Raw genomic sequence first — 13,471 nt, 5'->3', positions numbered from 1 at the left:
ATCCACATAATCGGCCACATTTTTAGCAAACGCCTATGCGAGCACTTTTGTTTTAAATATTTATTTTGACGTTTTTTTAAATCCTTTCCGAGTTAAATCCATTTATAGCAAACCTGATCCGACTACTAAAGTAAAAAAAAGAAAAAAGAAAACCTAACTCTAAACTTTTCCCAAAGTTCCATTAATCTCTCTTGTTTGAACTCAGTAACTGCAACAAATATCTCCAACCTTCGTTGCTTGCTCAAACTCGAGTCGCCCCTGAAAACTCACTAGAAGATGGTACGACCACCAATGCTCTCACTATAAGCTCTCTTGACAGTCATTTCGAAGCTCTCTGGCGAAATAGACTAGCGTTGAAGTCTATTTTCTATTTTTCATGAATTTTATATATTTTACCGTATGATAAATAATAAATATATATTATAAATTTAAAAAATGCATAAGTTTGCATAATTCGATTAATCAGCGCATAGCCCGATTAATCGTTAAGCACTCCCGCGCCACGCACATAACAAAATCGTGTTCTTGACCATTGGACAAGAGGATTAACTCCAAGAACAAATCATGTCAAATCTAGTTTTCAACTATGAAATTAAAATTTGCTTCAATTACGGGAGACTAAAATAACCTAGAAGGGAGGATTAATTCCATTTGGACCTAACATGGCTCCGCCCATGACTTAGCACTACTTTTAGATCTCTAAATGTTTTTTCATCTTTAGCAGTGCTAACTATATTATATTTTGATAATATTTCATAGTACTATTGGAATTACAAGCTATACGCCGTTATCCCTCTCACTCCACTCTACCCTATAATCCACCCTTCATAGTCTCCTCTATCTTTTGTACAGCTAAGATAGACATATCAAAGCAAATGATAAGGTAAAAAGGTTAACCAATTCATAGTATATTAAACAAATTAAATTAAACATTGAAAAAGTTCATAAACAAAATTAACATTCAGAACCTTTTTGTAGGCGAAGCTGATATGAAGTGGAGAAGGATCGCCGGAGAGGAGGCAAAGCACGGTTGCTGACGAGGTCAGGAACCGGAGGAGGGGAAAATTAGAGAGAGAGTGTTTCGGATTCAAAAACCCTAATTCCATTTATTTACCCCTAAAAAGTTAACGGGTTTGGATCACGTGTCAGCTAACCGGCCGAATTTGTTCATAAGAAAATGCTCTCTCTTTGGTTGGGCCTATTCTGAGCCCATACTGTTTCGAAAATTTTTGGTTAATCCCATGTAATCCCGGAGTCTAGGGGTGGAATTGAATCGAATTTGAACGAATAGTGCAAGGTTCAAATTCGAGTTCGGTTTATATGATGCTATTCGTGTTCGTATTCGAATTCGATTCGAATAGTAATACAAATTCAAATTCGCTTCGTTTATTTATATTGATGTTCGACAAAATTTCGCGAATATTCGATTAGCATTATTCTACAACTTTGATTTTGAATTATTCCTCAAATATTCAATATGTATTCGCTAATAATTCAAATATCATAAAAAAAATTAAATATAATCAGTAACCAAAATGTAATTTTTATATTCTACCAATCAAAATACAATAAGGCAGTGTAATAAATTTTTTATACAAGCAGAACAGTTACTAAGATTGTCAAACTTTTTTGGACTTTGATATCTCCGTCACCATGCAGTTTATTTATAATGGAGGTAAAACTGAGCACTCAAAACATAATCGAATCAACGCATTGCATATTTTATAACTGAATCATCCCAAAAGCACAACATAGTACTGCCATCTATAATTTATCAAACAATACATGGATGAAACTAATGAAGCGAAAAATTGCTGAAAGAAAGCTGACAGAGATCGAGGTCAAAAGAAAAGCCGATTCTAAAAAAATAAGTTGTTAAACTAAATGAATATGGAAATGCAGACTCAAAAAGTACACAGATTAATTGCAAAAGGGTTTTTTTAACTTTCAAGTAAGAAAAAGCAGAGAATCACGGCACGAAATCTCCAAGATCCAAGGGAGGATCTACATACAGTCCAGGGGGGGCCACGGTCCCCCCAAATTTTGGGAAAAAAAATTAGGGTGCTCTATTCCTCAAGCCCCCTCAAAATTAGGGTGCATTAGTAGATTGACCTTATGATGAAATGACTTCGTTCGATTTTGTATTTATCTTACATCTAATGAGTGAGATTATGAGGATCACAGATTTTCTTTGCCAGACTTTACAAAGGAAGTCTCAAGACATTTCGAATGCAATGGAGCTTGTGTCATCTACAAAAAGATTACTACAAGAGTTAGGGGGTGACAAGTGGGATAATTTGCTTGAAAAAGTGAAGTCTTTTTGTGTGGCTCGTAACATTAATATTCCTGATTTTAGTGCTCAGTATGTTGATAGACGACGTCGAGCTCGTGGTCATCAAGACATCACCATTGGGCATCATTATCGAGTAGACTTTTTTTATGTCGTGATCGATTCACAAATGCAAGAAATTAATGTGCGTTTTAGTGAAGATGCGACAGAATTGCTCATGCTTAGTTCTGCCTTAAATCCTCAAAATGCATCTGAGGCTTTGAGAATACAAGATATATGCAAATTGGTTGGCAAGTTTTATGCACAAGATTTTACAAGTGAAGAAAAAGAGAGTTTGAAGATGCAACTGAAACATTATGAGCATAATGTAGTCAAAGGGTCAGACTTCAAAACTCTTTCAACCATTTCTGAGTTGGGTCAATGGTTGGTAAAGACTAATAAATCTGCTACATACGACCTCATTTTTAGAGTGATCGTACTTGTGCTTACTCTTCCAGTTTCTACTGCTACTGCAGAACGATCATTCTCAGCTATGAATATCGTCAAGACTAGGCTTCGAAGCAAAATGGAGGATGCTTTCCTCTCCGACGCATTAATGGTATTTATTGAAAGAGAAATTGCTAAAATTCTGAGCATTGATGCTATCATTGAAGACTTTGAAAATTTTAAGGAACATTGAATTCCTTTTAGTTAGAGAAATTTTAGTTATAAAAAAATAGATGATGCTTATTTGACTATTTTCTATATAATATTTGTCTTCCTCTTTTGAAATATTTTGGAGATATTGATGTTGGCTATTCTACTCGTTTTATTTGGGTTGTGGTATATCTCTTGTGAATAAAATTACATTAAAAAAAAAATTTATCCATCTTTTGTACGCGGCCCCCCCAGAACTAAAATCCTGGATCCGCTCCTGCCAAGATCTATAGAGATCGAGGGAAGTGGGCGTCGTCACGGGGAGGGACGAGGGCGTCGTCAGAGAGGGAGGAGGGCGTCGTCAGAGAGGGAGGAGGGCGTCAGAGAGGGAGGAGCGCAGGTCGTCGGAGAGGGAAGAGGGCGTCGAGGGAGGAGGGCGTCAGAGAGGGAGGAGCGCAGGTCGTCGGAGAGGGAAGTGGGCGTCGTCGCCGGGAGGGAGGAGGGCGTTGTGGAGAGAAGAGGGCGTCGGAGAGAGAGGAGCGCAGGTCCTCGGAGAGGGAAGAGAGGGTCGTCGCGGGGAAGGAGGAGGGCGTCGTTGCGGGGAAGGAGGACGGCGTCAGTGGGGAGGGAGGAGCTGAGATGGTGAAAACCTAGGTCGCTATAAGGACAAATTTTTAAAATAAACCCGTTCAGAAACTTATTTGTAAACAACGACCTACTTCGAAAATATTTGCCAAATTTGACCAAGCCAGTTCGAATTTGGCGAAAAAACATTCAAATCTTCTCGTCTCGTGAAGTTTTAAGCCCCCATTACTTTGTTAATTAAGTTAGTAATGAGAGCTTAAACTTTAAGTCCCGTGAAGTTTTGAATGTTTTTTCGCCAAATTCGACCTAATTTCAACCAGTTGGCTAAAACTGAGTCGAATTTGGCAAATATTTTTGAAATAGGTCGTTTGTTTGCAAATAAGTTTCTAAAGAGGTCTAAAACAAAAATTTGTCCGTCCCTTTAACATGTCTATTTATATATGGGGTAGAAGTTGTAACAAAAATTTTGATGGGTAACATTTGCAACAAGTTTAATTAATAGGATTAACATATAAAAAGTTATCGAATAGTCCCTTCTAAGCAGTTTAATTAAAAAGTATAAAAACTTTAATTAAAAAGTTTAATAAAAAGTTATCGAAAAGTTATTGAACAAGTATAAAAAGTTTAATTAAAAAGTTTAATTTTGATGGGTCGCTTATTGACACTATTTCTGCTTTCAAAGACGTGCGTTTACAAGCAACCTGAGTTTATATATCATATGTATCTTTTTATCTTTTAACAATGGTCATTAAGCATTATTCTATCAAATACCTTAGCACTACCTTTTAAACAGTTTTAATATTCCATTACAATATATATGCCGTTTTTATAAGCAACTTAACAACATCCCTCCACCAATACCAAACTAGGTAAACAAAATTTAGGGGGTTACGTGCAACAACCATAAAGTTCGGGGCGGGGGTGGGGGGGTTCTGTGAATCAGAATTACCCCAAAAACTTCTTCAAAAATATCCTAGTACGAACATTCTTCTTTCCCTAATATCATCATGTTGATTTTTGTTTTCGGAAAATGATCTAAAAAGTTTTTACAGTTTAACCTCAACCAATTTAATCATTTTGCACCAAGCCTTGTGAATTCCTACAGAAAGTCTACGCAGATGCTGAGCTCATACCTCAACTCAGCGCCTTTGTTTCTGGTTAACCAACAACAAGAATGAAGTAGAAACTGTATTAGCATACCTTCTTTGATTCTAAACATAGCCTTCAACTTCTGGTACCCGAGATGTTACACATTCTCAGATCCCAACTGCATACAAATCTAACAGGAATATATCACAAGAAAAAACGATAACATTATTGTCCAGTGCTACTGGCTAAAACTAAAAGCAAGAAACAAGCAAAATAAACACATGTATATCATCATCCAAACCCATAATTTATTTTTGGAGCCGATACATCAAGATCAAATGGTATCTCAACCCGCTCCTTCACAAGGCATCGCGGCTGCCCCTCTTCCATCACCAGAACTTTTCCTGGAGGACACTCAACAGGACTCCGCCTCTTTAATACCTCTTGGATCTTGAATTGAGCACTGTCTTTTCTAATTGTCGGCTTGAAACCAGCCAGACTCAAAACCGAAACAACACCAACAAATGTCAGCACAGACTTCGCAAGCAACCCAAGTACATGCCTTACACCTTGAGGCTTCTTTTTCTGCCTCTCTTCTGATACATCTATGCTCTTCTTCCCATTCTTAGTGAGATTACTATACTTTGAAGAAGGATAGAGGTTGTCCATAACAAACAAGTCGGGGAGGTGGCTTGGGTATGGAGGGAGGAGGAGGTCATCATCATTATAATCCAGGGTCCCGCCAGCAAATGTCAAGGCTTCTTGAATAACCTCCAAGTTGTCACCTTTGTATTCTGTAAGTTTGCCAAGCAGCATCTTGCGGCTACGGTCAATTTGGAAAAGAGATGATTCTCTCTCGTATCTTTGCTGCTGTTGCAAGGCCTGAAATTTTACAGTAAAAGAGTAGATAAGTTAGGTGCTCAATGATAAGTACACATATTAGATATTTGCTGCTGTTGCGAGGCCTGAAATTTTACAGTAAAAGAGTAGATAAGTTAGGTGCTCAATGATATAAGTACACATATTAGCCATAACATTTCATTTCCTTGGGTGCAGCCAAATTTATTATTTCATAGATCATAACTACCTAAAGATCAGCAGAGCAACTAATTCCACAGACCTCATCTACTTGCAGATAACCTTGGAGGCTTGGACCATGGACAATGGAAAAGATATGTAATCTTTGTTGGCTTGAGGAAAACATTAGAAGAGGAATAGATGGGAAGAAAAGAAAAAAAAAACTCTTTCCTGGGACGTGTACAATGGTTTATTGATTTTTAAAACTGTTCACAAGATGCAGGAAAAGATACGACACGGTCTATGCCTTTCATCAGGAAAGTGGGCACACACCAATATTGTTTTTGTTCAATTTAATATGTTTGACATGTCAAAAGTAGAGCTAGTTGGATTCATAGATAAACATTGAGTATAAATAACAGAACAGTATTGCATATAATATTTTTAATTGAGTTTGCAGACATATTTTTAATGCCAGTTAACAAACAATAATTCAAAGCGTAGAGTTCAAGGGTGAAGTTAATAAAGACCACACGACAACAACAACACATTGGTGAGGTGAAGAGTACAATAGGCCATCAAAACAAACAAACAATGTGCAGAAAACAATATTACATAACAAAATGTTTATTAAGGCAGAAGCAAGGAGGTATGAACCAATCCTATCTGTCAAGGAAGGAGGCATTATTGACTATAGTACTTTGGTATATTAAGTATATTATTGGATATAAGGCTAAGGCACTATTTTAGAAAATCATAACCAAAGAAGGATATTACATGTAACTACTCATGTTTCAGATATACATAGAAGTCATGTTAACCATAGATCCGTAGTATATTAAACATATTGGATATAAAACACTTATGTCGGAAATCATAACTAAAGAATTATATCACAGTAACAATTGTAGCTTTTTAGTATACTAACATGTTGGATATAAAGCACCTTTCTAGGGAATCATAACTAAAGAAGGATATCACATGTTACGATTCCTGTTCAGATATACATATATGGCACAAATAAGATGTAACTGTAGTTCTTTGGTATGTTAAACATGTTGGATCATAACTGGAGAAGGATGCTGTATGTAAAAATTCCTGTTCCAGATATATATAGATGTCATAATGCCTGATAACTACAAATATTTGTTGTAGTTAATATCATTATTATTTTGGGGAGTTTTGGGTTGGGTTTTGTTTTGTTTTGTTTTGTTTTGTTTTGTTTTTTTTTTTTTTGCTTCTTCTTCTTCTTCTTTTTTTTTAGACTAGAGTACCCCATGTTCCAATAGAGAGGTGTTAACAAAAAAAACTTGAAAGAGTAGCGGAGTACACAACTTAAATAAATAAAGATGAGGGACACACGGGTCGATGAAGAATACAAGAGGTTAAAAAGGAAAAAAAACAAAAAAAAAATACCAAAGCAGTGTTTTAAGAAAAAGAAATTAGGGAAGAGGAAGTTGAAGCAGATGCATCTAGAATGACTGATAGCTAGTCGTGGTGAATAAAGCAGGTGAATTAAATACCATGACATGATTGGATGAACCCAACAATTTGAAGCAAAACTGCAGAATTCAACAGTCAATATATGAAGGTATCAATAAGAAAGTTTTCACAAGAATCGCACAAGTAGATCTTAAACTGTCTTTAGAAGCATGCTCAAGTATAAACACAATAAAAAAATTTAAACTGTCTTTAGCAGCATACTTAAAAAATTTTGTAACTAAGATTTGGATAAATGTTAAAAGATCATACATCCGAAACTAACACATCAGTTCACTCATATTTGAGGAGTCTGATGCTGCGTAAAGAGAAATTACAGATTATAACTAGCTAAGGAGTTTGGCTCTTCACAGTAATTCCTTTTTGAACATGAATGATGAGACATTCTTGAGTTTACCTTGTGCTATATACATTGACCAAGAAAGTTGCCGGACAGTGCTATATACATTGACCAAGAAAGTTGCCGGACAGCCATGATTATTCAAGATCATTAATGTACTCAAATTGGCAACTTAAATTTTCCATCTTTTACTCTCATTAAAAAAAATTATTGTGTACCCCTATTGTTTTCTTTTATAGGTATAATAAGGTTTGTTTCAATTTTCAAATGCCCAGGATATGCATTTTTCAGCTTCCAAGGGATGGATTTCCAAGAACTTTCTCCCCTCAACTCATTGATAGCTTTCTCAGATTAAATTCAAATTATTAACTCCTCTGTTGGTTGCAAAAGCCAGTGAGCAAAGATGGACTAGGCTTATCCACTTGGACCTAAACTGATTGGAAAGTAATATTCCTTAACTAACCAATGACTCTAAGCATTTTAACCATATATCCAATTGTCCTTCCAACGTGAACTAAACTCCAGCACATGTTCTCACAAGGCCAAACCCAAATTGAATTTAATGGATGCAAGATACTTCAAGCAAATCTCCATCTTGGCTCAAGTCTAGTTAGGTCCAACTCAAGCCCACTACAGTGACTTAATGGCTTAACGAGAAAGTGTCATAGTTTAACGCTTCATAGATCAACATAGTTGAACTGAACGACAAGTGTGATAGCAGAATGTGCGTTCATGAAAACCCTAACCCGTGTGGTACTAAGTTATATTCTTGCCACATGTAACTTCCTACCTTGAGCCCTAAATCATTCTAATAGAGTTCGAAGAAAACAGAGCATCCAAAGGCTCATCAAACGATGCACGCTGATGGCAAAGGCTTAAAATAGCTAGGATTCCCTATTAAAACACCTACTGCTCTCTAGAATAATCCCATAAGTTTGCTATTTACAGGAGAGCACAAAAGTACTCTATCTCTAGAATACTCAAAACTCTTCATGAGTCCAGGTTAGCACCTCACGGCTATGTTAGATTTAAGCTCGTGTCAACTAGCTCATGTGTGCAAGTAAGTGCTGATGTAGCAGTCCATGATAATAGCATTGAGGTAATATTTAAACTTTTCATCAACAAAGTGATAAGTATTGTTGGTTTTGAATATTCAAAAGCCTGAGAATGACAACAATTGCTAATCAAAGACAACGATTGCTAATCAAAAGTTTCAGTGATGTCCTCTCCAATTTGCATGTTGAACATGGAAACAGCTGCACAAGCACGTAGTTATAGAGAGGAATTAATTAGAGACACTAATTTCAACTGAAAAAAAAGAAGCTTGCTTTGGCAAATATGTGATTATCAGAGTGTTATTTTTCACTTGAATACCCCAAAGTTTCACCTTTCTCTAACTTTGATACCATGAAGCTTTATTTTGACAATTTGATATCCAAGGAGCGTAAAAAAGTTGAATTTCAATTTTTCTCAAGGATATCAACATCGGAAAGTGAAGGAGAAACAATATTCCTTACCAAGTTTCAGTTTTCTGAATTTTGGGGAAGGGATGAAACCTAGGGCTTTGGTGTACCAAGTTTCTCAAAATCAACGTCAAGTTGAAAACTACGGGGCATCAACTTGTCAAAACAGAAGTTCAGGTATCAAAGTTAAGAAAGGGCTTCAAAATTTTAGGGTATCAAAGTGCAAAATAAGCACAAACTTGCAGAAAGAAGTAGGAACTGAAGGCCACATAATTAGCAAAATACCCGAAACCGAAAAGGAAGGATTAGAACAGACCTGCAATGAGGCGAGCTGCTGCTCGAGGGATTCCAAGGCATCTCGAATGTTCACAAGACTCCCTTCTTCTTCTTCCTCCTCCTCCTCATCTTCGTCTTCATCATCTTCCTCTTCTTCATTTGGTCCTCCCCTTCGTCGACGGTGGATGATGCAGTCGGCGAACTTGGACTTGAGCTCCGATGCTCTCGCCATCACCATCCCTATCCCCTCTTCCTCCATCTTTTTCCAGCGGAACCCCTCCCTTTTCTCCAATCCCTGCGCCAAATCAAATCAATGGAAACCGGTTCAACTTCGATTGCCCACAGCCTCATAAAACACACTGGCACCTGAATCAGATAATCAAAGCGTCGAGATCGGACGGTTCCTGATGCTCCATTGGATACCCTCAGTTGCTTTATTAGGTACATTTACAAGACACCCCCCTTTAAAGTTTAGGCAATTCTGAGACAGCCCCTCTGAACTTTGAATATGTCACTTAACGACGCTAAAGTTTGGAGTGCTTCAGAAAACAGCCAAAAGGTTTCGTTTTTTCTTTAGGGGCTGCTTGGTTGGTTTCCTAAAAATCAAGAAAAGGAAAAGGGTACATGGAAATTAATAAAATATTATTTTCATCCATTTCCATCCCTAAAACTCACTACAACATCCAATAAAATATTATTTTCATCCCACAACTCATCTCATATCATCTCCTAAAAATAAACCAAACACAAGAAATGGGTCACATCATCCAACTCGTCTCATCTCCATCTCATCTCATCTTTAAAAATCACACACATCATCTAATAATATGGTGACAACTCATCTCATCCACTGTTTTAAATATCGGCCGATAATCAATGTTATCGGCCGAGTTATCGGATTTCGGAGCCCTCCGCTAGGATAAATTGTATTTTTAATCGGATATCGTTTTTGTAGATTTATCGGCGTTATCGGCACTTATCGACCTATTAGTAAGGCTTTTTTATCGGGATTATCGGCCCATTTTGACTAACATTATTTTTTTTTAAGGCTATGATGCAAGTTTCGCTTTCTACAATTGGTTAGTGATTCTGAACATGATGATTTACATTTTGGTATATTTATATTTCATTAAACATGATTAGATTATATTTTTTAATTGTTATATTTGTTAGATATAGGTGCCCTGCAGGCAATTATTGTATATTGTAACAGGACCTATATGTATATAACATTCTTGTTCAAAATGATAGTATGCTATTTTGGTCAGATTTATCTGATGTTCTAAATATACAGATAATGTCCTTAGAATAAATACTAGACTTATCAGACATTTCGGATAGTGATCGTAATGAAGAGATCTGATTAGTCGGTAACGTATATTCTAAAATGTTCCTAGTTGATGAAGTGTTGAGATAGGATATCATCACTTTGGTTAAGACTAGTGTATGCTCTATTTTTCCTTTTGAAGGAGATGATCAATCTCTTAGATCATTGATGTGAGACATCAAGATACAGTATACAGGTGACTCATTAGTGAATGAGTTGACTGAACGACTCGCCGAGAACATCTAGTTGGTAATATACTTAACTGTCAAATAGAAGTTCTCAAGTGATATAGTACATAGTAGTCTCTTGACCTGAGGCATGAGTGCAATATCTTATATGTCAGTAAAAATATATTTAGACTTTTACCTAACCACAGTTCTTATTGAATTGTGCATAACGGTTCTTGTTGGGTACATCCCGAGACATAAGTAGATATTGAGATGCCAAGAAGGGATTCGTCTCTCCTAGTATAGGGGTTGATGTCATAAGATTGTTTGATATAACTATAGTCTGGAAATCCTTGGCCGAGATAAATAAGATAAACTGAGTGTCAGTTTGATCTTATAGGTTATGAGTTTAATATCTACAAACACTAATTGAGCAAATAGGGTTTGACAGTTTTCCATACCCTAGGCTTAATAATTTGACATGGTTTGACGAAGAGACCGGACCGTACAACATTATCACTGAGTGGTCTTGATAAAATTGTGTAAGCATCTTGCAGATATTTATCACAACTTATACCGGGTAGTCTTCATGTGTAGCTAGCACCTCTGTTGTACTTGTGGATATGATCCACTGCCGAGTTCTTAGTGTAGCTAGCACCTCTGTTGTACTTGTGGATATGATCCACTGCCGAGTTCTTAAGTTGGGCCCTAGAGTCACACCAAGCGCGTACTTGAATCCTATGAAACACAATTTATAGAGTGATGCGTATGATTGATACGCATATATGATTTTACCGGATACACATAAACGGTTATGTATATCGATAAAATCGGAATGCTATGTGCTTAGGAAATGAATTCTAGTATTTTTCCTATAAAGTTAACTTTTAGTCAACTAGTTGATTTTTTGGTCAACAGTTGACTTTTGGTCAACTCATTGACTTTTTGGTCATATGATGACTTATTAATCAATGATTGGAAAATTACAAAATATCGTATTTATGAAATACAATATTGATTTGGTATTCTCATTTATGAAATACACATACCATGTATAATGAGTCATGAGATGAGTCATTTAGTGGTATGGTTTGAGCACATGGTTTATTAGCACATGGTTTTGAAATGTAATGATTCATAAGATGATTCATTGCATGACTCACTAGATTAATCATTGATATTTGATGATTCATTGCATGACTCATAGGATGAGTCATTCATTTCATGAACATATTTCACTCTATAAATATGAGCTCTCTTTCTTATGGAAAGACTAATGAAAAATTGTCTAAATGGTTTTTTCCATAAGAGAATAAAAGAGAGCTCTCCTCTTACTAAACTTTAGCAATCTTTGAGCAAGAGGAAGTAGTAGGATTTGAAGAACCCGGGGGTGGATATCTTGCCTTGTGTCTCAAGAAGACTCCCATTTTATCAAGCCCACTTGAAGACTTGGAGATCCACTACGAGGAGATTTTCAACTACAAGGAGCAAGAGCTAGGGGTTAGTCGATCTTCCATCGAATCACACTTCGAAAATATGACTTTCTAACTCTTGAATGCTCTCTTTAATGTAGGGATTATGTTAGATTTAATTAGGATGGTCCTATTATGTATTTCATGCTCTCTACATGCATAGCATAATTATACATATAGTCTTCCGTTGCGTATTTTGCATGTATGAAGCATGGATTCCCTTCATGGTATCAGAGCCATGGTTCCATCTAATTAAATCTTAACATGCATATCTAACTCATAGAGGACTTTGTTCTTGCTTCTAATTACTAGTTTAATTAAAAGATGTTTTAATGAAACTAGTTAATTTATTCAAGTTGTTTTGTAATAAATTATACTAGTTGTTGATTCAAAAATGTGATTTTTGGTTCATATGTTTTTAGGAGTAAAAACACTTGTATAAATTGCAAAACATTTATTTACAACTAGTGTAGTTGTATGTTAGAAGCATGATAGTCCTATTTGAGTTAGGATAATCCTTATGTTATCTAGTTTTCCAATTTGTTGCATAACTAGATAGATGCATATTTCTTAATGTTGATTAAGTTATATGTTTTATATCATCTTGCGTGGATGTTATGTTTATGGATGGTAGTGGACAACGATTCTCTTGCATTTATTGTATTGATGTAATATAGCTAGAAATGTAATATTATTTTTTACCTCTTCCCTCCCCGAGCATGGGCTACGCCTACGGGTTTTGGCACTTGCTCACCGATCATGGGCTACGCCTACGGGTATAGGCCCTTATTCGGGTGTGGGGGGGGTGTGGTTATTTAGTTTAGTTATTTCATTTATGGCTTTTATTTTACATTCAATGCAATATTATTACCCATCCTACGAGATGGTTTTTCCATTATAAATAGGGCTTGCACGTCCTATGTATATGTAAATGTAATAATACAGGATTTGCAAGGGAGCTAGCAATGTAAGAAGTTGCAAATTGCTTGCTAAAATGTAATTAGTGTAGTTGCATTTTATTCCCTTAGTTGTCCACTACCATTCCATATTACTTTTACATATGTTGATATGTTGGTTGTGCCCCAATTGTAGATGTCAATACAATTGGGTGCTATATTCTACAAAGTTTATATATCTATCTCATTAGAGAATAGTTTTTATTATAAAAAAACTCATTTTTAAACTTTGTGAGACATGGTAATAAGAGTTTATTGACCATAGAGTGGTGAGATCGACATTAACATAGTGTTAGTGTGAAAGATAAATAAACCTAAAGCAGTTAAAAGAGATGTATTTAGAACGAACTTTT

At 36.0% G+C, this 13,471-nt stretch overlaps 2 protein-coding genes across 5 annotated transcripts in view; both read right to left on the bottom strand.

Annotated features, from left to right (window-relative positions):
- The window catches only part of LOC109834219 (probable ribonuclease P/MRP protein subunit POP5), a 9,265-nt gene extending 8,164 nt beyond the window's left edge, over window positions 1-1,101 (bottom strand). For 3 of the 4 annotated variants that reach the window (XM_020402195.1, XM_020402193.1, XM_020402196.1), the window contains exon 1: window positions 969-1,100. The gene's annotated coding sequence lies outside the window, so the exon portion shown is untranslated. Of the gene's footprint in view, window positions 1-968 lie in introns of all 4 variants that reach the window. The other variant, XM_020402194.1, reaches the window with a different exon arrangement.
- LOC109834217 (plastid division protein PDV2) lies at window positions 4,687-9,549 on the bottom strand. The gene is made up of 2 exons (XM_020402192.1): window positions 9,237-9,549; window positions 4,687-5,482 (listed from the first exon to the last, which is right to left on the bottom strand). The coding sequence occupies exons 1-2, from the start codon at window positions 9,453-9,455 to the stop codon at window positions 4,892-4,894; spliced, it is 810 nt and encodes a 269-aa protein (XP_020257781.1). The 5' UTR covers window positions 9,456-9,549; the 3' UTR covers window positions 4,687-4,891.

Source organism: Asparagus officinalis, chromosome 3 (assembly GCF_001876935.1).
Source record: "Asparagus officinalis chromosome 3, Aspof.V1, whole genome shotgun sequence".
NCBI lineage: Eukaryota > Viridiplantae > Streptophyta > Magnoliopsida > Asparagales > Asparagaceae > Asparagus > Asparagus officinalis.
Note: the sequence above shows the minus strand (reverse complement) of the source record. Positions and strands in the feature narration are given on the sequence as shown.

What these genes read in the sequence shown, in the direction of transcription:
- LOC109834217 (XM_020402192.1), bottom strand. Translation starts at nt 9,455, where the DNA reads ATGGAGGAAGAGGGGATAGGGATGGTGATGGCGAGAGCATCGGAGCTC. An exon ending in AGCAGCTCGCCTCATTGCAG is followed by an intron (nt 5,483 to 9,236) that starts GTCTGTTCTAAT and finishes GTAAAATTTCAG; the next exon opens with GCCTTGCAACAGCAGCAAAG.